Source organism: Sciurus vulgaris (genome assembly GCF_902686455.1).
Source record: "Sciurus vulgaris genome assembly, chromosome: 12".
Classification (NCBI taxonomy): Eukaryota; Metazoa; Chordata; class Mammalia; order Rodentia; family Sciuridae; genus Sciurus; species Sciurus vulgaris.
Window position 1 is genome coordinate 76122579 of NC_136473.1, and position 27063 is coordinate 76149641.

Below are 27063 nucleotides of genomic sequence, written 5' to 3' on the forward strand. Positions count from 1 at the left end.
AGGCTAGTCTTGGTCCCTGCATGACCAGAACCCTCATGGGAACAAGTTCTGGGCCAATAACCAGTGTGGAATGGAGGGATGGAAGTGGCCAGGTGAGGAGGCACCCTGCCTAGCTCTCCAGCACCTTGGCATCCTCGCCTCCCCCTCCTGGGGTACGTGAGTCAACGTTGGCCCTAGAAGGAGCTTTGTAGGGCCCTGCTAATCCCAAGCATCTGGCTCCCAGGTGAGAGATCTGTTTTAGTTATTTCTTAGACCTTATTTCCCAAATCCTTCTCATCCCCCATTTCCTATCCCACCTGCTTTCCCTAACTGAATAAATCCACTGTTGTCATGGAGACAATGGTATCAGCATCTCTGCTTCTTTGTAGATTCTTCCAAAATCCTGAACTAGAAAGGGGCCTACTTCTACCTCCCTTGTATTCCTGGCATGGGAGTCCTGTCTTAAAAACAGACAGTGTGGTTTTGGGAATGTCTGCTTTGACCATTGGGTTTTCTACCCTCTTTGTATTTTTACATTACCTAAGTTTTACCTTCTTCCCTAGGAGACTGGGCTTAATGTGGTATTTCTCAGCCAAGGATGCCAAGTTTTAGCAGATGTGCAACGTTGGATTATTTCAGGAATAAGGACAATAGATTGAGGGGCTGCCCCAGTCCTCATGCACAGTACAGATCTAATTCTCCCCATTTGATAGATAAGCAGCGGTCCCATCCCCAAAAGGCCAGGTGGCCCTCTCACTGACCATCAGTGTGAAGCCTGGGCAAGGGTCTCCTGCAACTTTTCTGTGCAAACACTGCCACCTTCAGTGGGGTCTCCACCTGGAAATTGAGCATGAGAGTCACCACTATTGAGCATCTCCAACCGTGTGCAAAGTTCTTTAGGGATAGTTGTCACATGCACCTCAAAATGACCTTGTAAAACTGAAATTCTTATCATCACCATTTTTCAGAGGAGGAAACTGAGACTCTAGGTGGTCCAACAACTTAGTGTCATATAACTGGTAAGCACAGGAAACTGCATTAGAAAGTGAGAATGGTCTCCTCCAAAGTCCACAATATGGCCTCTACTCGAAAACTGCTCAGGAGTCAGGAGAGAGAGAGAGAAAAGCTGAGGCCAGACGCAAGGCAAAACCACAGCAGGGTTCAGGGCCTTCTGGCATCTGAAATAGAACAGGCCCTGCCTGCCCTAGTGCTATCCAAAGGCTGATCGCACTGTTTGGAGCCAGGGGTTTCTTCTGCCATTGTCCTCTCCTCTTTGACTCCTGTAGGACCTCTGCTGTTTTTTTATGAATGAGGAGGAAAAAACAGTCTTTGAAAACTTCAACCAACTTTGGACTCCTCTCTCCGAGTGATAGATAGCTTTAATTACTCTGAATTACTCAGCCACTCTACTCTTCTCCCCCAAGTCATTAAAAATAGATTTGCTCTTTGAACTCCACTCCACCCGCGGGTCTTCAGATAGTCCAGAGCACCGAGGACACCGCCTCGGGGTCAGCTTCTGGCCAGCAGGCTGCCTGTCACTGTAGCTGCAGTCAGAGTCTGGAGGCACCCAGCAGGTTTGCTGGGAGTCACGACTCCTTGATGACCACATTCCTACAACTGCCACAGCTCAGAGGATGACAAAGGGCTGGATTAGAGTTCTCTTTATGGGGGGTTTAGGGAACCTGAACACATCACTATTGGATTTTAAAGAAATGGATTCAACCCTGCGAATGAACAATAATAGTTCTTCACATTAATCACTGGGAAGCTGATTGGTTGCAAAGACCTCAGCTGAACGTGTGGTACTCTGCTCCCTGGGATGCCCTGACACAGGCAGGAAGGGGGTGGTGTCTCTGTTTGGATAAGGACATGGAGCCTTGAAGCAGTGGATGGAAGTGCCCAGAGCCACACTTGTCCTCAGGGACAAGTCCAGGACAGGAAGCCCTGCTTCCTCCACCCTGCAGCTGTCCATCAGAGGGCTCAGACTGTCCACGGGGGCTGGGATGGAAAACAGCACCTGCTCACGGCCTCTTCCACCACTCTTCTGGTCCTAGTCAACTTCAAGAACAGTCCAACAGGGACTCTTCCACCCTCCCCAACCTCTCCCCCTCTTTACCTTCTGGTATCACCTCTCTTGCTCTCTGCCTCCTGATTCACTGGATGAATCATTGTTATAAAACAGAGGAGAGCAAATGGGCTAAGAAACATGCAGTGGTCAGGCAGATGATCATAACTGCAGGGTCCAACAGCTAGCCGGGGCACTGATGTCTAGGAAGAAGAAAGATAATGCTAGCAGCCAGCGCTGGGGCAACCCCAGGAGGGAGAACCCTTTTCCCCTTTAGTCCTCACCTCTGTCTCCACCCCACTGCCTCTATGTGCAAGTCAGGCAGACCTGGACTCAAACTCTGCTTCTGCCACCTGCGAGGCATGTGACCTCCAGCTAGTTACTTAACCTGAAACCTCGTTTTCTATGAGGTAAAGTGGGACTAAGAGTACTTCCCTGCAAGGTGGGCATAAGGATTAAATGAGATAATGTATGTCAAGTGCCTGGCATGCGGTAGACACTGGATAAATGGCAGTTATGATTACTATTGTTCTCGCTGCTTTGTTCCATTCCATGAGCTCCATCAACTGCCAAACTCAGAGCATCCAGCAGCCTGTCAGATATCAGCAGGAGTCCTCAGTGCCCTTGCTTCCCCCAGTCTCTGGGGAGCATATCCAAGGAGTGTTCATGCTTTCACTGCTGCCTCCACACCCTCGTAGATTCTCCCAGCAGGGGAGATTTCCATTAAGGTGTTGCTGCAGGCACTCATCCAGTCAGCTCTTTCCCCCACAGGACAGGAGAGAGGTGTGGGTGCTTTTCCATGAAGACTAGCTGAGCCCAGAGGGATGTAGTATGAGGTCTGTCAGGAGCTCAGGAGAACACAGCCCTACCCCAGAGGGTCCCCTTTGGCTTCTGTGCCTGAGAGAATCAAGTCAGGAGATGGAACTTGGCTAGGCTTCCCCAACCATTGGCCCACATTTCCCTCTCTTTGAGGACTCTGATCCTTGGTCACCATCAGGTATAAAGAGAAGGATAGAACCTTCAGCTCCCAGGCAGAACATCCTTCAGCCTCTCCAAGACAGTTACACCCATTGGTTGCAGGGTTGACCGGACTCAGAGTAAGCCTGCAAAGAAGAGAAGGCACCCACCCATCCATTCCATCAGCTCACAGCTGTGGGGCACCGAGAGCTGCCCGTGGTTGAGAAGCAGAGCAGAGAAGCAGAGCCTTGTCTGCCCCCAGGTTGCTTCCAGACTCCTGAGCCCTGCTCTGGTCTTATCTCAGATCTGGCTCAGCCTCTTTCTCCTGGAACTGACCCCTGAGCCAACTCTTCCCTCATCACCCTGCAACAAGAGGTCCCAAATAGCATGTCCAAGAGGAGTTAAGACTCCATCTTGGGCAATGGAGAATTCTCCTCCATTTGGCCACTGGCCACTTGCTGTGTGATTGGAGTTAAGACAACCCTTGGGGACCTTAATTTCCTGATGGATCAAATGATAATCATAATACATAACAATACCTGTTCTTTCTTCCTCCCTGGGGAACCGTGCAGATCAAACGAGATAATATGTATGAAAGCATTTTGAAAATGCTAAAAACCCTCTGGCAGTATTTCCAGGATTGTGCTATTGATCTCAGCCTATACAGCAGCCCTGGTGGGGCCTCTCTGCCATCAGCTGGGTATGTCAATGAGTGTCAGATAATTTTTTAAAAATGGGTTTGGATTGGGGAAAAGAGAAAAAAATGGATCTGAAATTCTGCAAACTTGAAGGAGAGAAGAGAAAGGCTGGTAGGGAGGGACCAGCAAGAAAGGTACAAAGGAAGAGAGGCCCAGGGAGCCAGTCCCAACAGCTTCAGCTGCTGAGTGCTTTGCCTGGAGCCCTGGGGACCAGGAGGCTAATGATCAGGCCAACTGTATGCTCCATCCAGGCTGTCTGTGCCACCCCCCACCCTCTCCACCTGGCTCCAGGCCACTGAGAAGGCCTCTGTTCTTTTCCTTGTGTCAGGAGCAGGGCACACATGCAGGGACAGGTGGACCATCTGGCAGGGGAAAGCAGATTCCAGAGAAGCAGGGGATTAAATGCTCAATGTCGGAAGGACCACGCTGCCTGGAGAACAGCTTTCCCTGCTCCTTCCCCATTGCTCTGTCTCTGGCTTGCCTGGCTGCAAAGCATCCTGCAGGGCTCTTGAACACAGAGTGCTCCTGCCAGAGCCCCCTGAGGCGAGCTGCCACTCTCTGTCCCCTGACCCATGACTGTGTCTTGATTTTACCTCCATTATGGCATCTGTCCTACTGTAATGAGATTATCTATTTCCTTGGATTTCTTCTCAACTGAATGGTGGGCTCCAGGAGGGCAGAGAATGTAACCCCCGTGCCTAACAGAGGGTGACTACCACAATGTAAGTGCTCAGTAATGTCTAAGGACTACAGAGGACCTGGTCCAAAATCCATTGTCAGAATTCTGTGGGATCTTCCGCTTTCAACTCAGGGGTTTCTCTGGAAGACCCTCCAGGGGCTCAGAACTGTGGCCCTCCTTCCAAGGATCTAACCAGGGTGGCAGAGATGCTCTGTCCCCAAGCTCATCTGGCCTCGGGCTTTTGTTCTTACACCTACCACTGAGAATGCTTCCACCTAAAGAGTGATGCCTTGTACCTGGTGGCCTTAACTGTCCAGAGCCTCTGCCCATGACAAGGAAGACAGCAACTACCAGGCCTCAGAGGCCTACCTAGACTCACCCTTTATGTCCCGAACTCTATAGATACACCATGCCTGTCAAGATCTTCAGGAACAAGGCTGGTTCCAGCCGTTTCCCTCAGTGACTTGTCCCCTTGGCCAATGATAATCTCATGTCCCCGTGGGCTGCCCCATGTTGCACAGGGAGAGTGGTGGAGGGAGTGGGGCCCACCCCACACTCTGCACACACCTTGCTGTGCCCTTCCTACAGGGATTTCCAACACCACTGAATCAGGCCAAGAAGACACAGGGACGTGACGCGGGGCCCTGGGGCCAGAGGAGTCAAGAGCATAGCATGAGTCACCTTTAATTAAGAGTATTTCTTAAGTAAATGACTTAATAGGACAGTTATATTCATTAGACGCATAATTACAAGACATAAGATCAAGCAGAAAAGACTGTGGAGTGCGAGGGTGGAATCCAGTTCAAGGCAGCACCGTCGGTCCTGGGATGGCAGCAGTAGACAGGGTGGGCACAGAGTGTCCTCCCACTGTGTGGCTCTCATCAGCCAGCCACTGGCCAGCTCAGGTTGGGGGGGGGGGCCCTCAAGAATAATTAAAATGCAATAATAATAAATGAACACTAATTAAAGTCTCAGGGGAGTGTCCCATTAAACCCAGAATCAGCCCTGACAAACCCAGCCTGACTGCTTGCCACCTGGTGCAGGTGACACCGTCAGGAGAAAGCGCTCTGGCCTCCTGGAGCTTCTGGAGACAGCGCCACCCCCTCTGATCAGCCACATGGGGCTGCACAGTGGGGCTGCCCCTGACCCCAGAAGCTTGAACTTGATCTTGTGAGGACTTCAGAGACTCAGAATTAGTAAAATCAATTTCTCCCTGGGCATCCGTGGTCCCGGAGTTCTGTAACTTTCCTACACACACACACGGCAGCCCCCACCACAAGTCACTCTAATCCCCGCCAGAGCATTAAGGCAGGTTTGATTCTGTTTTTTCCTGGGCCTAAGACTGTCATTTATAAAGACTTCCCCAAGGAGCTGAGATCATCTATAGCGGCCTTCTCAAACTTTAGCAAATCTGCTGGAAAAATATGTTTAAAGTCATTTCCTGAACCCAGCCCAGCAATTCCGATTAACTGAGTCCTGAATTTTCTTGTCTAATAAGCTCACAGGTGATGCTAGCTGAGTTGGTTCCAGGACCATACACATTGAGAACCATTGCTACTTGATAGTCACAGGCTACCTGTTTTGGAGGACATTATTTTGGCCAAAGAGTGACAGGCCAGAGAGCTCAGAGACATCTCACATCCCAACTCTGTGTTCTTTCCCATCCTTCCCAAGTGAACCTAAACCTGCCCTTTCAGATTCACACCCATGGCTTCCTGGCCTCACACAAAGTTTCTGAAGGAACTCTGCCCTCCTATGTTGGTTTATGGGTTCTTTCCTCCTAGAATCTGTATAAATAGTGTAAATAAATAGTATTTTGTGTAACCAGACACATGTCAGGTCTTTCATGAAGCCTTCCTGGGGTCTCCCTTTTGGGCAGCAATGTTGGAGAAAAATAAAACACCAGCCACAGAAAGAACTAACTACATGTGTAGTTTTTGCTTTTCTGGCAACTAAATTTCAAAAAGTAGCAGAATCAGATTTTTTTCACCTAATATATAGAAAATATGATCTTTTCAACATGTCAAAAACAAATTATTAATGGGCTATTTTATTCATTTTTTTTCCACATGAAATCTTCAGAACCCAAAATACGTTGTATACTTACAGCACACCTCAGTTAGGACTTGTCACCTTCAAATGCTCAGCGGTCCCATGGTGCTAGTGTTTCTCATACTAGAACGCTCAGACACCAACATATTTTTTTCCTTACTCTGAATTCCCTCAGCCCTCTTTCAATGTCCCTCTTGGAACACACATTGCTTTCTTGTTTTTATTGCTAGTCTGTTTGCAACTTGAAGGTGATGGCTGTGTTTTAATGTTGCTATTTTTTTATTCTCCTGAAGTGCCTAGTGCTGGCCTGTATGGAGGACATGATCAATGAGCACTGGTTGATGAATGAACATAGAAACGCATGAATATAGGGACAGAGAAAGGCCCATGGGAACATCTGACTTTGAGGGTCTCCTCCCAGTCACTGCGACACTTCTTTCCTCTGGTTTTTGCATGGTTATTAGATCTTAAAGGAGAGAATAATTCAAGTTTTAGGACCCTCCCCCTTATAAGTTTCCTGTTTCACTTTACTCTTCAACTCAGTGCATTTAAAAAAAAAAAAAAAATCCCACCAGGAGGGCCCAGGAAACAGGAAAAATAGTTGTGCTGTTGGTTTCATGTTTGGAGAAGAACAGGGTTTCACTATCTCCGTGGCACTTGGCGTGAAAGTGGGCTTTGTTGCTGGAGACACTGCCCCTATTCAGGGCCCCCTTTCCCAGCTGCTGAGAGCCGGGCTGTGTTTTGACAGACAGGCCGAATGCAATGCAGACAGTTGTTTTAATTTCCAGCCAGATGCAGACATCACTCACAAGGAGCCCGAAACCCAAGAAAGGGAGCTGGGGACGAGACTACTGCTCTCAGTCCTTGTAGGGTGGGTTGAAGGGGGCCAGCGGAAACCCAGCATGCATCTAGGGTCCCAGATAACCTTGAAAGACTGTGAGCCATCAGATCCATGAGAGCCACCCTAGAAGGTCTCCACTAGGCACCTGTTAGGAAGGTGTTTCTTGTAGGCATCACAGGCTGTGAGTCAGGGTTCAAAGGTTGCTCTTTAAAGCCATGTGAAATCAGTCAGGGGTGGTATGGCTGGATGTTATCTTTCAACTGTCAAGTTGTACAGGTCAGAAATCACAAATAGTCTCAGGGAGAAATCGGGTAAACTGTGGGAAATAGAATCCTGGAATGGCAAAATTGGAAGGGACAGAAGCAGCCCTCCTCTGAAGGCACCTGTCCCCCGGACTGCGCTTACACCCCCAGAATTGGTGCTCATTTGGGCAGCAGGTCGATGGCAGTATTGGCAGGCCCTGACTTTCTTATGTTGAGCTTTCTTGAAACTTTTCATCCAAGAGTTCTACTACAACCACACTGCAGCCCTCACACACTGGAAAACAGCTTCCATAGCTGCTTTGAGATTCTTCTTCTATGAAGTGGGCTAACCAAACATCCGGTCCATCCAGGTCCCTGAGGGACCTGATCTGTGCCCTGCTTCATCCTGGCTGACCTCGGGGAAGGATCTTAAGTTGAGCAAACCCCATTAAAACAGGCTGCTGATGACTCCCCAGCAGGTCAGCCTCTCCTGGTTTTGACACTATGTCAATTGGGTAGCCCACGATCAAATTAGCCATGTTCACTCTTGCCATATTGGACTGAGTCAACTCAAACTCTCAGGTGTATTATGCAGGAAGTGTTTAAAACCAGCTATCCCCAACCTACACTTAGAGTATCCATTCCTAAAACCAAATTGCAAGATTTTTACACTTGTCCTCTCTGCATTTCGTATTTTTTTTATTATCAAGGGGAGGTTAGGGATGTTTAAGGCTAATGATGTCACTCATTTAGAGAAAAGTCTTGTGATACAGAATGTTAAGTGTTAGGATGTGCTAAAAATGGGTAGCACACAACAGAGTAAAGGCAGTTTGATCTCTGTCCATCCAGTTAGACTGAACTTGTCTACGACTCCTTTTGCTCATTATGATCCTTTTGTTGAGAACTTCCAAGTTTCTACATCTGGCTCATTCTTATCCTTCAAGACTCTTCCTTACACCCCTGGCCTCTTCCTCCTGACACGTTGTCCTCGGGGACCCTACTCTAAGCTCCTAAGGCCCCCAGTGATCACACTAATCCTGTACCACAAACACTCAGCACAACGTAAAGCAACTTTCATTTGGTAATTACCAACCTCCACTGGATTGTGGAGCTCCACATGGGCAGAATCTGCATGCAGTTCACTGTGGTTTCTTGATTGCTTAGCACCACAGTGGACATCTGATAAACCTTAGCTGAATGAACAGTGTTAGGATCCATCCTGAACCTCCCAGGAGGATGATGCTGTGAAGTTATCTCCATCATAACCTTCATCCCCCTGCCAGAAACTGGATCACAGGTTATTTTCACCTGAGCTTACACGTGGTCGGTGGGGGACCTTTACGCACCAGCAAATGAGAACCCATTTCCAGTCCAACGAATGCTCGTGCAGTGCAGCAGCCTCCTGCTCCAGTCAGCAACAGATACCTAGGACATATCAGATGGAGGACTTCAGTCCCCTGACCCATTGCCTGACCTTCATTGTCACATATGTTAAGCAGGTGGGAGACAGTGATGTCCAAACAGATCCAGCTCACATCCCCACAGGGCCCCACCAGAAAGCTGGAGGGAGTTTTCAAGGGCTGTACTCTCTGGGGGCAGGGACTTGATCTGCAAATCCCCACTTTCCAAGCAAGACAGAATCAGACAAGCAGCTCTTCTCTGTGGAGGTTCCCATTTAGCCAGACTTTTGAAAGGATGGGAGATTTACTAGGGAAACTGAATGCAGCCATCAGAGAATGGGATAATTGGATCCAGGTGGTATGTTTGGTTGGCTATAAAGAGCCTGTGCCATACTATGAATATTATTTGATGGGAAAAGTTTCTCCTTCTCTCCCTTTTAAAATGTGTTCTGTGCAGGCAGGATGTCTCAGCCCAAGCCCAGCTGAAAGCTCTTCAGAGATGAGTTTGTGCCACTCAATAGTCTTTCAGCAGAGTTAACCATTTTCAGCACTTGCCCCTGGCTGGCCCAGCTCTAGGGAGGATGTCAGAGTCAGGCAGCAATAGGTTGGGGAATTCTCTCCTACTTCTGGCAAGAAATCTTGGGGGCTGCCATACATTCTGCTTAGCCATACCTGACTTTGCCAGCAAAGACCTGAGAACATTGAGGTCACTTTTTTGCCACCAGTGTCACCTTCTTATGGGACGTGGTAGGGCGGAGTGCATGGAGGTAGATGAGTCTGAACATACACTCTCAAATTGTCACACCTGACCTCCCTGTGTTCCCTTTTCTCTCTCCACCAGGTCACCAGGGTCCCTGTGGAGTCATGCGAACAGTACACGACCTGTGGGGAGTGCCTGAGCTCGGGGGACCCTCACTGTGGCTGGTGCACTCTGCACAACATGTAAGTTGGGAATGTTCTGGAAGGGGGCCCGGTATGCAGAAGACCGGGAGCTTTCCTGAAATGACGGGATGGACAGAGGTTTGCAGAAAGGAGGAATTTCCCTCTTTGGAGCAGTAATTCTAATGGTGAAACAGGTGGAAGGCAGGGAGAGGGGCCTTCTTTCTGTGTGTAGTGCGTTTGCCTCTCTGCCTTGCCTTTTCAGTCGTGTTGGAGTGATGTGGCTGTATGCTTGTGTCATTAGAGAACTCACAGGAAGCTGTGGAAGCTCCAGGCTTCACGAGAACCTTCTCAGTGTAACCTGAAGCAGATGCCCTGTCAAGGGTGTGCAGGACATGCAGAAGGTAGAGCACGAAGTCAGGACTTTTGCTCTCCCACTAGCTGCCATGTGACCCTGGATAGGTCCTCTGACAACTCTGGGCCTCCATTTCCCTGTTGCTAAATAGGGAAAATGCCTGCTTCACAGGTGAATTGTTACTAAATGAAATAATAAGTGCTTTGGAAATAAGGAAGCCCAGGAGAGGCTACACAAATCAAAATAACTATTATGGACTCTGTACCCTTGGGAGGACCCTTCTGGCCTCATTATTTCATGATTCCAAGAAGTCCGCATCTCACTCCAACTGGCCTCTTATCCCTATTCAGATACATCCTCACCATTGAATACCAGCTCAATAGAAATGCAAAATCACACTTAAACTTCCTAATTCGAAGAGCCCAGAGGGAGAGAAAAGGGTGAAAACCCGAAAGGCGGGAGCTGGCTAGGAATTCTGTTGCCCAATGGAGTTGGAAACTCCATGGCTCAGGGCCAGCCAGCGAAGCATCTCCATGAAATGTGCCGGGTTTGGGGTGGAGGCGGAGGCGGAGGGCCAGAGTTCAGGGTCCTGGACAATAGCTCTTGGCTTGCAGCCTCTGCAGCAGGTGTTGGGAGGGCTGCAAGGGAGGGAGAGAGGCTGGTGCTTCACAGATGCAAAATCTGGACTGGATTTGTTTCCATGAACACTGGGTTCCCTACTTTGGTTTTGGAGGGAGGAGATGCCACAAAAAGTTTTGCCAAAATGCTCTTAGCAAAACCCAGACAGCAAGTCTCTAGGTAGGTCAGACAGGTGGTAAAAGTGCCGAGACCATCCAATCTGCACCCTAGCAGTGGCAAAGGGGGTAAATTTGGGCTCCCTTCAGTGAGGGTGACCCACCAGCCAGCAGGCTCTCTCTTCAAGAGAATGTCTCTCTCTAAGGAATCTGACAAAGCTGGTTTCAGTGGCACACTTACATTCTAGTTACTTGGGAGGCTAAGGCAGGAGGATTACAAGTTCAAGGCCAGCCTGGGCAACTTAATGTAACACTGCCACAAAATGAAAATGGCTCCCAGCTCAGTGGTAGAGTGATTGCCTAGGCATGAGGTCCTATGTTCAATCCCTGATGCTGGGGAAGGAAGGAAGGAAGGAAGGAAGGAAGGAAGGAAGGAAGGGAGGGAGGGAGGGAGGACGGAAGGGAGGAAGGAAGGAAGGAAGGAAGGCAGGAAGGAAGGAAGGAAGGAAGGAAGGAAGGAAGGGGGGGGGGGTATGAAGGAAGGAAGGAGCGAGGGAGGGAGGGAAGGAAGGAAGGAGGGAGGGAGGGAGGGAGGGAGACGGTAGTACAGTCTGCCCTGCAGCTCTGGGCTGCATGCCCTATGGCTCCGCACTGGCCATGACCAGCTGTACCTCTAATCCCTGCCCCTCCCCAACCTGCCCTCTAAGTTTCAGTGCCTCTGGCCCTTCTCACCTATAGAACACCACGCGGAATTATGATCAGAGATGATCATTTAGTCAACAGCAAGCACATCTGCTTCCCCAGCTTGTACTACCACCCCATGGTTGGGTCATCAACATCCAAGTCTTCCAGCTGCCCCACACCATGCCGTCATCCTCCTGGTCCAGGTCAGCTGCAGCTTCTTGAACGACTGTGCCTCATCAGGACAGTTCAAGTTTCCTCTGCTCCCTGAACTTATCTGTCCTCAGAGAATCCTACTTCCCAGTCACCCAGGACTCCACCTGCCAAGAACCCATGGGAAACAAGAGTTGCACTGTTTCTCCTCAGAAGTTTCTATTTGCCTGGTCATTCTCCTGTTTATAGACCCTCTGCAATAGCCTCTCCCCTGCCCAGCTGATAGGACAAGGAAGAGACATGACCCCACCTCCCCAGCCCACAAGCCATCTTCTTTAATGGAGCCAAAGAGCTGAGAGAGATTGCTGAAGAACCTCTGGGCCCAGGGGGATTGGAAACCCTCCTGTTTCTTCTGTGTGCCTTGCTCTTGCAAGTGTGTTATTGTCTCCCAGGCTATTTATCTCTGTTAGGGCTGTTGCCATAAATAGTATGATAAAAAAGAGCCATTTCAGTGAGTCAATGAGATAAAGGCTCCAGTCAAGAGCTCACTTTAGAGCTATCTTAAGGATTCACTTAAACCTCAATAATTCTTTTCTTTGACAGCATTCATATTTAGATCCATTATGTGCCTGGAAAGGAAGAGGGGGAGGAGCTTGGGGGAACTTGGGGTGGGAATCACAGCTTGATCGAGGAATCTTGTAGTGTCCCTGTGGCTATTTGGTTTGGAGCAGCACCAGCCCTGGAGTGTGTTCCCATGGGATACAGCAGGTGGCCGCTCAAAGCTCCTACTTGTGGGCATCGCTGCGTCCACCTGCTACTGTGGGCAGAGGAGGCTGGAGCCCAAGATGAAGATGTCCAGAGAAATAGCCGCACGAGCTTTCTGACAGAGGCAACCCTAGCCACAGCTCCTTGTCTGTCTCTCTGTCTCAAGGCATTATTTCACGACACAAACATTTATTTAAAATATACCCTGTGACAGGTGGAACATCTCAATGAATAAAACATGACCTCTCCATTTAAAGAGCCATCAATCTACCCACAGGATCACATGCATGTTGTCCCATACAGCTTCGGCCCAGTCCCCTTTTCTAAATTCTTCTGGAGGTGAATAATGATATTAATCATCATCATCAATAATATTGGTATTACAAGGGCTGACCCTGGAATGGCACCTAAGTGCCAGGCTGTATTCTAAGCACTAACTTATTCATCTTTCCACCAGCCCTGTTGAAGTTACAGTTGAGGGAACCTAGAATAGAGTGATTAAGTCACTCGGCCAAGGAGCCACAGCTATAGGGTCGTAGGGCTGGGGTTAGGACCTGCACTCTTGGCTCCAGAGTTCAAGTTCTCAGTCCATAGTCATGCTACTTCACAAGGTCCCCCAATCTTCCCTCACTCGCTCATCTGAGCATCCTGTGGTCCTGGTAAGGAATTTTTTATATCTAAACAGCATCCCTTGTATTGACAATTAATCCTCCATCCCCTTAGTCTGTCCTTAGCTGCATGCCATAGAGACTATCTGGGAGTCACCAAAGTCCTCTGGAGTATAGTGAAAGTCACCAGAAGACAAGCCACAGGCCTTCGGGCAGCAAACCCCTCTCACCAGGGGACAATGGCGTCAAACACATGGGTCCCAGAGGCCTGACCTCTTGTGAATCTGTGTCTGTGTCAGGTGTTCCCGCAGGGACAAGTGCCAGCGGGCCTGGGAACCAAATCGATTTGCTGCCAGCATCAGCCAGTGCATGAGCCTCGCAGTGCATCCCAGCAGCATCTCCGTGTCTGAGCACAGCCGGTTGGTAGGTATCTTAGCAGGGAAGCAGAGGGAGGAAGCAGGGGCACACATCTTTGTGGGTGGGCTCCTTTAAGGCTTGCACAAGTATCTGAACATCGATCAGGCTTTAAATGTCCCAGGAAACTTTCTAGAAAACCTGTGGTAACTCCTACTGTACAGGGCACAGTCACACTCCCTGAAAATATATTACCCATTGATCTCTTTTGTAAACCTAAATTTTTCATGTAGTAGCAAACATCTGTGACAATACCAAGCCAATACTAAACAGCACATTCTTTAGTGTGGGCTCTGTTTATAGTATTCCACTCTCTCAAGAAATCTGCAAGTTGCCTTTGTGTTTAGGGGTGTGGGGGTGGGGATAAAAGAGAGACTGAGACTCCATTTGAAGTCAGTGTGTGCTGAAAGAGAATATTTAGAAGAATAGAATAACCCTTAACCACCTGTCAAGGTACAACCCCAAATAGTTCAAGTCCTCAAGCCTTGACTATTTTTTCATTCTGCAGATTTTATGAGCGTTCAGGAATATTAATTAGCTAATGAACTTTCCAAGATTTCGGTTCATTCATCTCCAATGGGAGGTTTTGGCACCAACAGAGCTAAGAGAACAAACAGTGGGGTTTGTACCTAAGTCTCTTGCCCCCATGGAAACGAAACTGGGGCAGAGATTCAGTGGCACACAGACACATGGAAAGGCTAGGGGACAGCCAGGGCGACTAGGGAAGCCACTGCCAGGTGTTGGTAGGAGGACCAAGGGAAGCTGGCCCTCAGCTTGAAGGCATCCCCCAGGTGTGTTCTCACCACAAACCCTGAGGACACTCTCATCGCCAGAGGAAGCCAATCACATTTCTCACCTATTCAGGCATCACTTCCATGTATTGTGGTCACTGAGTACAAACTCATGGAAAGGTACACCGGACTCAGAGCAGCATTTTGCCATTTTCTGATAAGAAATTCTCCTGAAGAGCTATGATATTTTCACCACTAAAAGGAAGGTCCTCAAACTTGACAAGGCTGGAAACCACTGGCCTAAATGATTGGAACTCATAAGTAACAGACACCGTGAAGCTATTGGTGGCCCCCCTTCTCTGGTGCCCTAAGCTCCTTGTCAACTTCCTTCTCCACTCTAAGAGCAGAAGGTCTGGAAGGAACAGAGGAGCAGAAACTCTAGGAAGCCCAGTCTAATAAGTAGCCTCTGAATGAATGAGAGCCAGATTGAGGAGCTACTCTCACCTGCCAGCTAGTGAGGTCCTGGCAGACCACAAGACTGGCCATACTTCCTCTCCCAGAGGCCCAGACTAAGGCCTTGTTGATGAAGACCTCAGCTCATGAAAGGCTTCCAAGGTCCCATGGCACCCTGCAGTTAATTTCCATGTCAAAGTGATCAGGGTCTGGAATGGATTTGGGGATCTTTCCCTCTAGTGCCCCTAAACTCCTGTGTTTTCTGATGCCAGATAAGATTGAAAACTCATTGAATAATAATATTAATAAAGACCATTGACCTTATACATCAATGAGCAATTAATTCCTGTAATTGTTCTGTGGCAGAACTGGAAGGTCACCTAGACCAACGCCCTTCTTTTATAGATGAGATTAGGGGAGATCGGTGAGCAGCAGGTCCCTGCAGGCCTGGGCCTGGAGCCAGGGTCTTCTGAGCTCCTTGTTCCTCCCACAGCTCAGCCTGATTGTGAGTGATGCTCCTGATCTCTCCACCGGCATCGCCTGTGCCTTTGGGAACCTGACAGAGGTAGAGGGGCAGGTGTCCGGGAGCCAGGTCATCTGTGTCTCACCTGGGCCCAAGGATGTCCCAGTCATCCCTCTGGATCAAGGTAAGAAGTATCTGTTGGAAGAGCCGCATGTGGGGGGCTATTCTACCATGGCGGGGATGGGGTCACAAGTCATGTCTGACTGAGTCTTCAAATACCAGATGCTAATATTGGCTTATTCAACTTGTTTGAATTTGAAAGCAAACTGTCATGCCCCAAAGCAAAATTCAGGAAGAAGGAAAACACTTGCTCCCACGTGGATTAAGTCTGTACACAGAGTCTGCAGACTGCCTGTCCCTTTTGAGAATGGGGATTCTCTCTACAGAACCGGGGGCTTGAGGGGTTCTGGCCTAATATTTTCAAAATTCTTTCAGTAATTGAATATGCTTAACCAAGGCAAGGAACTCTGTGGACTCTGCAACTCCCCTCCTGGGTCTGGGATGCACTGGTAACTAGCCAAAGGGATTCTCCTGGGAGAAGGTACAGGCAGGTTCCATCTACCGTCTGCATTTGTGCCGGGAGAGAACCCTGGGGTGACTTAACAATTTGCCCTTTCCCTCAGGCTGTCCACCAGGTCCCCAGGTTTAACTTCACCACATTCTTTTCTTTTTCCCCAGACTGGTTTGGGCTAGAGCTTCAGCTGAGGTCCAAGGAGACGGGAAAGATATTTGTCAGCACCGAGTTCAAATTTTACAACTGCAGCGCCCACCAACTGTAAGCACTTCTCAGGAGGAGTCTTGACCTGGGTCTGAGTGTGGGTATGGGGTTTCTCTCCCTCAGTTCTATGCTCCCTTAGGACAGGAATTGTATGGTAGTCACCTCACAGAATCCCTAGGGAGTCTGGCACTTAGCTTGGACTGAGGATGCTATCTGATCACACTCCGCAGTCCCTGATCTCAGTCAGTGTCCCTTGGCCCCCATCCCAGCACACTCTCCCCCTACTCTCAAGCCAATACAGTAAAAAGAGTCCTGACCCAGGAACCTCAAGAAAAGATCCTCTCTTTAAGCCAACTGGCAATGGTTTCCTAAGTAGAGACTGACAGTGAATGGAATTTGGACATGTCTTCTAGAAGCAAATGAAGAGGAACTCGGAGCTAGGGGAGTCAGCTCTGCATTCAGGTACCCACAGAGGAGGACAGGGCATGGGGGAAGCAACCTCTCTCAGCACACAGAGGAAGGAGCTGGACTAGGTAGGAACAGTGGAGGCTTTAACTCCACCATGTCCCAAATCCATCCTTCAACTTGAAAAGAGGCAGGGAAACCAGACAGACTAAAACACCAGCCTCCAGGGCCTCACCAGCCTGACCTCACCAGCCCCCTCCAGCAGCTGAATGCCTACCAACTGGTGCCCTCCAGCTAGGAGGTCCCACAACTGTGCAGGCAGCTGTGAGCAATGCACAAGAACAAAGCAAGGTCAGGAGCAGAGGAGAGAGACCTGTACTTGGTTTCTTCTGATTCTCCGGAAGAGAAACTGAGGCACAGAAGATTCCTCCTAAGATGGCATTTTTGGACTATTTGGTTTAGAGAAAGGGAACCACATGTAGTTCTATAACTGGACCACCTGATTGTCAATTGTCATAAGACTAATAGTGAAGGGAGAGATGTCAAGCACACCAACATGCCAAAGGTGTTAGTAATCGGAGATATTTTATAGACTTATCCCTCCCATTTTCTAGAATAGGAACCACTGAAATCTACATAATAGACATAACTCCAGGGTCATTGGGTCTATAGGATCCAAGTTTGGGGCACAAAGGGCTCAGCAATCAAGGTGGGGAAAGGATCTGTTTGCAGATAAGCCTTAAAAGAATCTTTAGCCATAAAATAGATGAGCCAGTCCTCCCTCATCTCCCCTTCTCTGATCTTGGTTTTCATGAGTAGAATAATTTTCTGGAGTACTAGCATCTTTGCAGGAGTCAGGGAAGGAGACATATCTGAACCCCATTGGGACAACTCAATAGATACCCTGAAAAAGAAAGAACAAGAGGTAAAAATGGAGGGCAGGAACCAGGGCAGGGCAGACAGTGGTAGAAGCTAAAATTAGGACCAAGTGCCCACTAACCACTGCATTCCAACCCCATCTAACCCAGCCTTGGGAAATGCAGGCATCTTGGAGAGAGAACCTCTGAACCTCCCTCACAAACAACACAGTGGTAATAGAATCCATTGTTTGTGAGAGCACCCTCATCTCCATGGCAATCTAGTGTGATGTCACCACTTTCAATGATAGATTACTATGGCAACAAAGATGCTGTCACAGGCAGCAAGTTTTAGCAAAAAAAAAAAAAAAAAAAAAAACAGGTCTCCTTGACAGCAAAGATTTTATTGTATTGCCAAACATTATCTATCTTGTCCCACTCTGTCCCTGGCATTCATAGTTCAAAGTCACAGAATCAAATTTACTTCTTTCCTTTTAATATGGCAAACTGAGGCCCACAGAGAATAAGAGTTACAATGATGGTCACAATATTAGCCAGTGGAAGAGCCAGGTCTACAATCCAAATAGATACCATCATCTGGTCCTTGGTCTGTTTTCATTATTTACTTGCTGAATCACAAGATATTATCAAGGACCAATCAATCAGGGAGTACACAAAATAGCATTGGCCTAAGCTCAGAAACTAAATAACTTTGGACATAAACATAAAGGGATAAAAATAATCAGCATGGGGAAGATGAAGTTAGATAAGCGAATGCACCCTCCACACGGTGGCCTATTAGCCCATGACCTCTGGATCGATCCCCAATCACCCAGTTGTACCCAGATCCCCACCAGGTGGCGCCAGATTGCAGACCTGGTCTTGTCCAAGCCAGATTAGTCTGGTTATGAAAAGCTAGGGTAGGGGAACTTGGAAGACCATCCCCCTCTAGAAAACCCATTTCGATTATAATGATATGATCACACAGAGAGAGTCAAAGTAATATACCAGAGGGAAAGAAAGGCTCACCCTGGAAAGAAAGGTGTGTGCCATATACCTTTCCTGATGCTTCCTCCCTGCATTATTAGGAGTATGGGACAAAGTTACCATTTAATCCTATTAACTCCTCCAAGCTCAGTGACAGAGGTGCTATGAACCAATTGTTAACTCTAATGTTATTTAAGAGGTTGAAATAGCAGGTGATTTAAGCACTTGAAAATAATATATTTAGCATTGTACTTTTCAAAACCATTTCCTAGACATTATCTTATTTGACACCAAACAACCCTGTAGAGTAGATGGGATTGTTTTATTACGATAGATAAAGAAACTCCAGCTCAGAGAGTGAAGTGACTTACTCAGGGTGACCCCAGTGGCAGCAGAAAAAACAAGACTACAATTAGATCTGTCCAATTTCTACCTCTGTGCTCTTTCTATCTTATAAACAGTGGTATCCTGGCAAAGGCTTAACTACCAGAAATCAGGGGGGGAAATATTAGTTTGTAACCTTTACCAGTTTTTTTCAGGGGGGTCCAGGATTGAACGCAGGGGTGCTTAACCACTGAGCCACATCTCCAGCTCTTCTTTTTATTTTGAGACAGGGTCTTAGTAAGTGGCTTAGGGCCTTGATAAGTTGTTGAGGTTGACTTTGAACTCGAGATTCTCCTGCCTCAGCCTCCTGAGTCTCTGGGATCACAGGTGTGCACTACCACACCTGCCCATTTACCAATTTCTGTAGTTTAAATTCTCCCACCATGGATGATTCGAGCTTCCAACACGATGTTCACCAGTTTGCAAAACGCCTGAAAATATAAATAATCAGCTCCCACAAGCAGCTACAGTACACCACTGCATTTTAAGTGTATCATTCCCACTCCAGTCCTGGTTTATGTCTGGTCCAATAAACATCCTGGATGGAGAATTCACAATTCTAATTGCCAGAAGATGCTCCATTTATCTGCCCTCCTGGTAGTAAGAATAGGATTTAAATACAGGATAACAGACTTCCATAATGACATATGGCTGCTTGGCTTGCCCTCTTCCTGTCTCCATCCTTGCAGGTGCCTGTCCTGTGTCAACAGCGCCTTCCGCTGCCATTGGTGCAAATACCGCAACCTCTGCACTCATGACCCCACCACCTGCTCCTTCCAAGAGGGCCGGATCAATATTTCAGAGGTAAGAAGGCTCACCCTGGCATGACAATGTGCCAAAAATCTGAATAACCCCTCCTTTTTCAGATGGTCAACCAATGACTTGACCATTTCTTGTGCTAGCCCAAGTTGGCCTCTTGATTAGATATTCTACATGCTTAAAAGCCATGTTGTTATAAAGCTCAAGAAACTGGCAGCAAATGACCCCAGAGGCAGAGGCCATAACAAGTGAACTCCTCAAACTCTGCATTCAGGGGTTGAGTCTAAAAGCTTAGAGGAAACATATCCAACCAAACAGACTCCGTGATCTGGAAAAGGGTAGTGAATGGAATTTATTCTTTGAGTCTGGCCGTTTGCTTGGCTGTGGACATAGCTGAGTTCAATAGAACATTTACTCTCAACCATTCTTTCATGCCAACTTCTCTTCCAACTCTCAAATTCAATGATTCTTTGACGCTGATGTATGACTGGGTGGGTGGCCTTATAGAAAGAGAAGGAAATTTAGCTAGTGAAAGAACCAGGCATTGATAAAAGTCCAATTTCATTATATAGTTGAAGTTCCATCCCTAAAGACTGATATATCTCTTATCAACACAGTAAAGTACCACACTGCTTATCTTCCCAGTGAATATTCCATTCCATGATTACTCACTGATGTTGACTCTTGCTTATATGTCCCCAGCATGCCTCAGGATGATGAAGCCTACTGGGTCAGTTTCGATCAGTTTCCCTTCCTGGTGCTTTTCACGGCCACGGGTGACCAGTTGGGTTTGAAGTACTATAGAGAACTTATGCATTCATACATATGCACATGTGCATATACACAAGTTTCCCTCTTGTTCTACCATTTAGAAACCAACAAATATTTATAAGTGACAGTGTACATTTTCATTTGTTACTTAACCTTTATACACACATCTCTCTCTCCATGAGACTATAAGCTCCTTAAAGACAAGGATCATATCTTATCTTCAAATACTTAGTGTCTTCTTCAGTGAATGTTTGTGAATGTAGGTGTGAAAGCATGGGTGGACCAGTCACTTCTGTACCCAGGTCCCATTGATGGACATTGGGTCTGCTTGTCTAAGACTTCAAGAAATAGAGTCTCTTGTATCTCCTCATCTCAACAGCTGTACTGGTAGCTTTCATGACTAAACATAAGAAAGTAGGCCTTTAAAGGTTTCTGAAACACACACCTGTGGCCTTGAGCTCATTTTAGTTTCTGAAATACGTGTTATATGCAGTCAGAAAAAAAAATGGAATTTGTCTATCTTAAAAGGGAGAGACATAGATGCTCACTACAGGGAATATTCAAAGCAGACCCGTCCACAGTTGCCTCAGAAGGATAGAAGCAAGCACATAGTGCCCTGGGAATGATCCAAAAAGGATTTCCCTTGCCATTTGGTATGCTGGGATGCAGCTGGCCTGAAATTACCACACTGCTCTTAGTGAACACTGGAAATTAATTGCAGCCCTGGAACTCTGCAGAGGTATGAACTGGTCTTCTCACTCAGAGAAAAGGGTCTGGGAGTTGAAGGTTTGGGGTAAAGGGCATTGCAGCTTGGGAGCCCATAGAAAAATGACTGAGGGAAGCAAGTTGTTGGGGGCCTGGTCAGGGGTGAAGGCTGAGCAGTAGAAGATCGGGATCAATGGTCTTGGAAACTGGCCTTCACTTTGGCCACTCAAAACTTCTAAGTTACTTAATTAAATAGGAGGAGGAGGAGCTCAGAACCCAGAGAGAAGGTGAAGTGTAGATCTAGACAAGAAGGCGCAACTGCCCCACTTTTTACTGGGTCCGGCCCCTCAGGCAGAGAGAAACCCAAAGCCAAACTGATCTTGACCTGCAGCTGGAGTGAGGGCAAAGACGGTGTCACATGGAGCAAGACAAATAAACTCAGCCGGGATGTGTGTGGAGGCCCGAGGGCTGAGCCCCAGAAGGCTAATTGGAAGCAGGCCAGGCCTCCTTCACACGATGTAGAAGCCACTACAACTCAGTTCCCTGTCAGCCACATATGAGAGGGTCTGACATTCCAGAGCAGGTCGGAAAGAAGCTGCTGCCTCTGTGCAACTCAGTATTAAGTTAATACTAAAAGAGTCCTGGGGCCCACTCCAGAGACTTCCCATCTCCTTTCAGCCTCAAGAAGAGCCATGCCCTAATCTCCCCATCTTCCCATCTGCCAGTGTGGGACTGGGTAACCACCTGCTCTCTTAACCCCCTGGCAGACCCAGGGAGTAACTCTCTGGAGGGCTGTGATGGAAACCCAGGCTCCATCCAGCTCCCAAATAGGGTGCAGGTTCCCCATTAGGTTGCTTGGTCACTTCCTTGGCTTCTGAAAATACTACTTCAGCTCTCAGCCACAGACAGTGACACCTCCCTCCCCCCAAAATAGCCCTGAGGCCTTGCTGTTTTCAACCCAAAGTTCTATTTTAGGAGATCCCCATTTCTGAAAATTTGAGGAACAGCAAAGAGACACATGCCCAGCTTGTGTAAGGTTTTCCTCAGTCTATTAGGAGTTCCATCTGATGTCTGTGTGTTGTTTTAGGGACTGGAAGTCTCATAGCTGTCTCTTTGGGGTTCCTAGAATATCTCTTTTATACTTCTAGTAAGTCCCTGCCTCTAAACTGTGAATCAAAATTTTATGTCTGTCTGCTTCCTAGAAACAATATATAACTGATTGGCTCCATTGATTAATGAAGCAACATCAATGCATCTCACATTTATAGTTTTTGCACATGTGGCCAGGATTCTCAACGTATGCCAACCAGGCCTGCTCCTTCAGCATCACCCACAAACGTGCTAGAAATTCAAATTCTTGGACCCCATCCCGGATGAGGCTAAAGATTGAGAACCCATGACATACGGCATTTCAGTTGATTCTGAAACAACCCTGCAGCTTCACATAATTCATATTTGACAATCTGTAGTAACCAAGATGCCAAAAATTCAGTGATTTTGCCCAAGGCTACAGAGAACTCAGGCATCTGAAAAGGTAGTATAGTTTGCTTTCTACAGAAAATCAGGCTGTGAGTGCGGTGGTCTTCATGGCCATAGCTACCCTTGTTGGGTGTGACTTCAATCCGTCCCTTGCTGTTGATCTTGAGGGTTCAGAGTATGGCTGGACCTGCACAAATCCATCTCTACAGATGGAGAAACTTCCCCTGAAGATGGGTTGGCCATACCATTTTCAGATAAAGGGACAGCCAGCATATGAGGCGGGTCTGCCCACATCTTTACAGAGGACTGCTGAGCCAACTCCATGCTTAAGCTTATGCTGGAGAACGGCTGTGCTGCAGAGAATAGAATTCAAAAATAAAAGCATTAGAAATTAACATCTATTGAGCACTTATTATATATGCAACACTACAGATAGATGGAGAGATAGATACAGACACACATTTATAAATACACACATATAAATCTTATTTAATCTTGACTACTGTATGAAGGAGATTCTATTGCAGATAAACTGAAGCTTAGATAGTAAATAATTTCCTGTGCTCACCAAATAAATGCAGACATCAGGATTCAGCACCAATGTTCTAAGCTGAGCCTTGAAGAAGTAGCGGCCCTCTGATTCTGCATTCACACACACAAAAAAAATTTGCAGTAATAATATTAAAAATGATTGTTCATCTAGCTCACCACCACTTACCCCATACTTTCATACCCCCTTTCATGAGATCTAGGATTGTCAGGTATTATTGGCACCATTTTATAGATGAGGAAACTGAATTTCAATCGAACCATCCCTTGAGCCCTTTTAAGGTAACAAGCCAGACTTTTCCAGCACTCAGAACATAGCAAATCTCTGATGGGGCTCCCGAATCTCTGCCTCCCTGGGCCGGATCAGACTATGACAGGGTGTTAGCAAGCGGATGTGCACAGGAGTATGTATGGCTTTCAGCTTTGAAAGCTCATCTTCCTCCATGGCTAAACCAGGCCTAGTGAGATGTAGATACATAAATATCTCCTTTACGCCCTGTCCCAGGGGAAAGATAGAACCAAATAAATCCGATTAGCTTCCCAGGATGCTGGCTGCTCTCTCTCTTTGAAGTCCAGTGGGTGAAGATAATGCCATTTCCACATGGGAGAAGTCGTTTCGGAAGGCTAACGGGTCCCCAGCACAGGAACCTGGCAGAGCACAGAGTGGGCAACGGGGTCCCAAGACTCATAGGTCCTTGCCTACCTGCCCTCCCGGCAGTTGTGTCTCCTCTTCCCCAGCCCAACCCCCAGCTCTGGGATAGTCCCAAACAGGACATCTATTCATCTTGATTTAAACTAAGATGGCTGTTGAGGCGATGACTCTGGCTCCAGCTGCCCTGTGGACAGAGGAGGAATAGGTCGACCAGAAGATGTCATTCAGAAGATTCTGAGGATTGGCAGGAGAATCAGTATTTTAAGAATGTTAATGATGATTTTAACATTCTGCAGAAAAAGAATTTATAATTATTTGCTTTCTTGTCCTTAAGACAAAAAAAAACTGTGTGTGTGTGTGTGTGTGTGTGTGTGTGTGTGTGTCAGAGAGAGAAATGCGCGCGCACACACACACACACACAGAAGCAAATGGTTTGGAAATGGCTTCATTATATCCATCACCTTCCTCAAACCCCAGATGTATTGAAATTCCAACAACTTGGCAACTCTCCAGGATGCAGGCTGTCCTGCACCTGCCTGCAGCCTCAGTGCTGCTGTGGCCACCCAAGGCTCACTGCCCGTTCACTAAGTCTCCCCAGAATCATCACACGACCCAGAAGGTCTGAATCTCACCTGTTGTCCAAGATGGAGAGAATATACACGGAACACCTACCACTTCTTTGCTTTGCCCTAGAGAATGAATGGAAGTATCTTATTCCATCTGACCTGAGAGCAAGAGTCAAATAAACAAAGCCTAAGACTTCCTTTTTCTATGGGGGCAAGCCTGGAGTCACTTTGGATATTTGGGAAGACCCTAATCATTATCCCTAAGTCTAGTTGCAAAAGGCCTAAAGCCGCAGATCCTGGGAAGGTTTCTAAAATTCTAGAATACCTTTTTAAAAGACTGAGAATAGTGCTCATAAACTCTACTCATGCTTCTCCGACTGGACTTAGCCCAGGCACAAAGGTGTATACGTGTACATATATGCATAACACACACAAAACACACACACACACACACACACACACTTATACACGTAACACACACAATCGTCCGTGGGGGATTGGTTCCAGGACCTTTGTTAATACAAAAATCTGCCAAATGCTTAAGTCCTTTACATGGTATTTGAATGTAACCTATGAACATCCTCTCAAAAACTTTAAATCATCTCTGTGTTATTTATAATAACCAATACAATGCAAGTGCTGTGAAAATAGTAGTTATACTGTATTGTTTAGGGAATAATGACAAGAAAAAGGTCTTTATATGTTTAGTACAGATGTAATTTCCTTTCAAATATTTTTGATCCTTGATTGGCAGAATCCATGAATACTAGGGCCCATTGTGGGTTGTGTGTGTGTGTGTGTGTGTGTGTGATATCAGAGTTAAAAGAATTCTACAGTATTGTTTACTAACTGGAGACATTACAGTTTCAAAAGCACATCTCTAGGACCCTGCTACTGAAATTTGAATTTGTTCTCTGAGCTCATTAAAGATGAGAAATAACTGTTCATCTTTTATAGTACACCAACAGGTTCAGAATCTGAAAATCTACTCATTCTCTCTCCCTCTCTCTCTCTCTCTCCACACACACACACACACACACACACACACACACACACACACACACACACATGCTCACATCATTATACCTAAGCTTTATTTCTATCCTAAATTAAGAGTCTAACTTATAAAATTCGATGTTGATTTTTAGCCACTAACAGGACATGGCATCTCCTTTTCCATGCGATGCCTAGGCTTCCCTAAAGCGGTGTTCATTTTTTTTTCTTGGCTATAAATATATGAAAGACTCTGTCAAGAGTGCCCGCAGGGAATGCGAGTAAAAGTGCAGTAAAGAGCAAGTTTATGAGTTGGCAGCTTGAGTGACTGGCTCCTGAACGGGCCCATCTGTTCTGGCACTGCCGTATGATCCTGTCCCTCGTGGAGGCCCTGCCTGCCTGAAGTCCTCACGTGTGGTTGGCTGACAGGCAAGGGATAGCATCAGTGATCTGGAGGTCCGTCCAAGCCCTCCTAGGCAGATTTCCATGGGAAATTTCCCCCAGATCCAGTTCTTCATAATTCCTCAAGATTCCTTAGTAGAGTCAGACTTGCTAGTTAGATAATCAAAGTCTCCAGAAACCATGACAGTTTCCAACCCCCATTTTGAGGAATCAAACTTCTCTTCAAGTTTCTTAATATCCAGAAAGAAGAGTTTTACCCTCATCTCTAACAAATATGCAAAGTTGGAGCTACAAAGAAACTTCGAGATCTTTTTGTCCATCCATTGCTTTATTTTCTTCTTTACGTTTACCCACCCACAAAAAATAAACAGTGTCCACTACACTTCAGGCACCAAAATGAAGACTGGGGATGTGGGCTTGAACACCCCACCACCTAATCCTTAAGAAACTCGCAAGCCAGGAGGTGAGAGTCAGTGTTTGGTAGGGAGAAAAGCATGTTCAAAACGTCTAAGAGAAGATTCAGTAAGGGAGACGGCACATCAGAACTACCCCTACGTGTTGTATAGTCAGACGATGACACACAAGACTGCAGGATTAAGAGACTGGCATGCATGGCAGGCCTGCAACGGTGACCCAGAGAAAAGAAGTGATTGCCTAAGTCCACCCCGTAAGTAATAGGCTGACCAGTGAGGCTGTGCCATTTCTCAACATTACCTGTGTTATACTGGCTTCATATCAGGGATCACCTCTGCCATCTTATCTTAGGGACAATCTCTTATCTCTCTTACCACTGGAGACTGTCCACACCTTACAGGAAGTCTAGAAATCTTGACTCTGGGTCAGCCAGTAGTACCCTCTGCAGGGCTCATGGCATTGGGAGCTCCCACAATTCTCAAAAGCTCTCCCCAGGTACAAATGTCCACAGGAAGGTGGAGTCTCCTGCAAGAACCCTGGAGATAGGAAATAATTCCACATGAAGAAGGTTTCTATATCCTCACTGCCAGGGACTAAAGGGCTCAGCTCTTTCCTGGAGAGGGAGAAAGATTTCGGAGCTGTTGGGCAATGACATTTGACCTCTGAGAGAGAAGCAGCATCCAGACATAGAACTGAAGAAAATCAATCTTTTTCTCACCTCTCTCTCATGGTCCTTCCCCACAACCCCTCCCTACCACGACTTTCTTGTCCGGGTTTTGTTTTCTAAAGCAACATGGCATTCATGCCGGGCTTGGTAATGAAATAAGATAAAAAGCCAGAGCAAGTATTTAGAGCATTGCTGGGAGGGCCTGATCCACCTCCTGGAAAGCCCGGCTCAGCTGGAGCCGGGAAGCTGAAGCTGCTGATAACAGGACGCCCCGGGTATTGGACCGTGTGAGGGGCAGAGGAGCTGGAGCTGAGGAACCAGATGAAACCAGAGGTGGGGTGCCGGACTTGGGGACAGGGACACGTAGAAGCTCTTTCATCCGGATAAAATCCACAGCTTGCCATACTGATGCTTGCAAATTAATTCCTGAATTGTAACACACACATCAGATCCAGGACAGTTTGTGGGATGGTGATGACAATATCAAAGCCCAGGAGTTCAGAGAGATCTCATTTTGCCTGCTAACTCACGTGCCCCTTTAGTGAG

General features: G+C 47.1%; 1 protein-coding gene across 1 annotated transcript in view; it reads left to right on the forward strand.

Moving 5' to 3' along the window:
- The window catches only part of PLXNA2 (plexin A2), a 208186-nt gene that overhangs the window by 124848 nt on the left and 56275 nt on the right, over positions 1-27063 (forward strand). The window contains exons 5-9 of the mRNA XM_079107853.1: positions 9755-9855; positions 13388-13511; positions 15180-15333; positions 15888-15984; positions 19250-19364. Of these exons, the coding sequence (XP_078963979.1) occupies positions 9755-9855; positions 13388-13511; positions 15180-15333; positions 15888-15984; positions 19250-19364 (591 nt within the window). The remainder of the gene's footprint in view (positions 1-9754; positions 9856-13387; positions 13512-15179; positions 15334-15887; positions 15985-19249; positions 19365-27063) is intronic.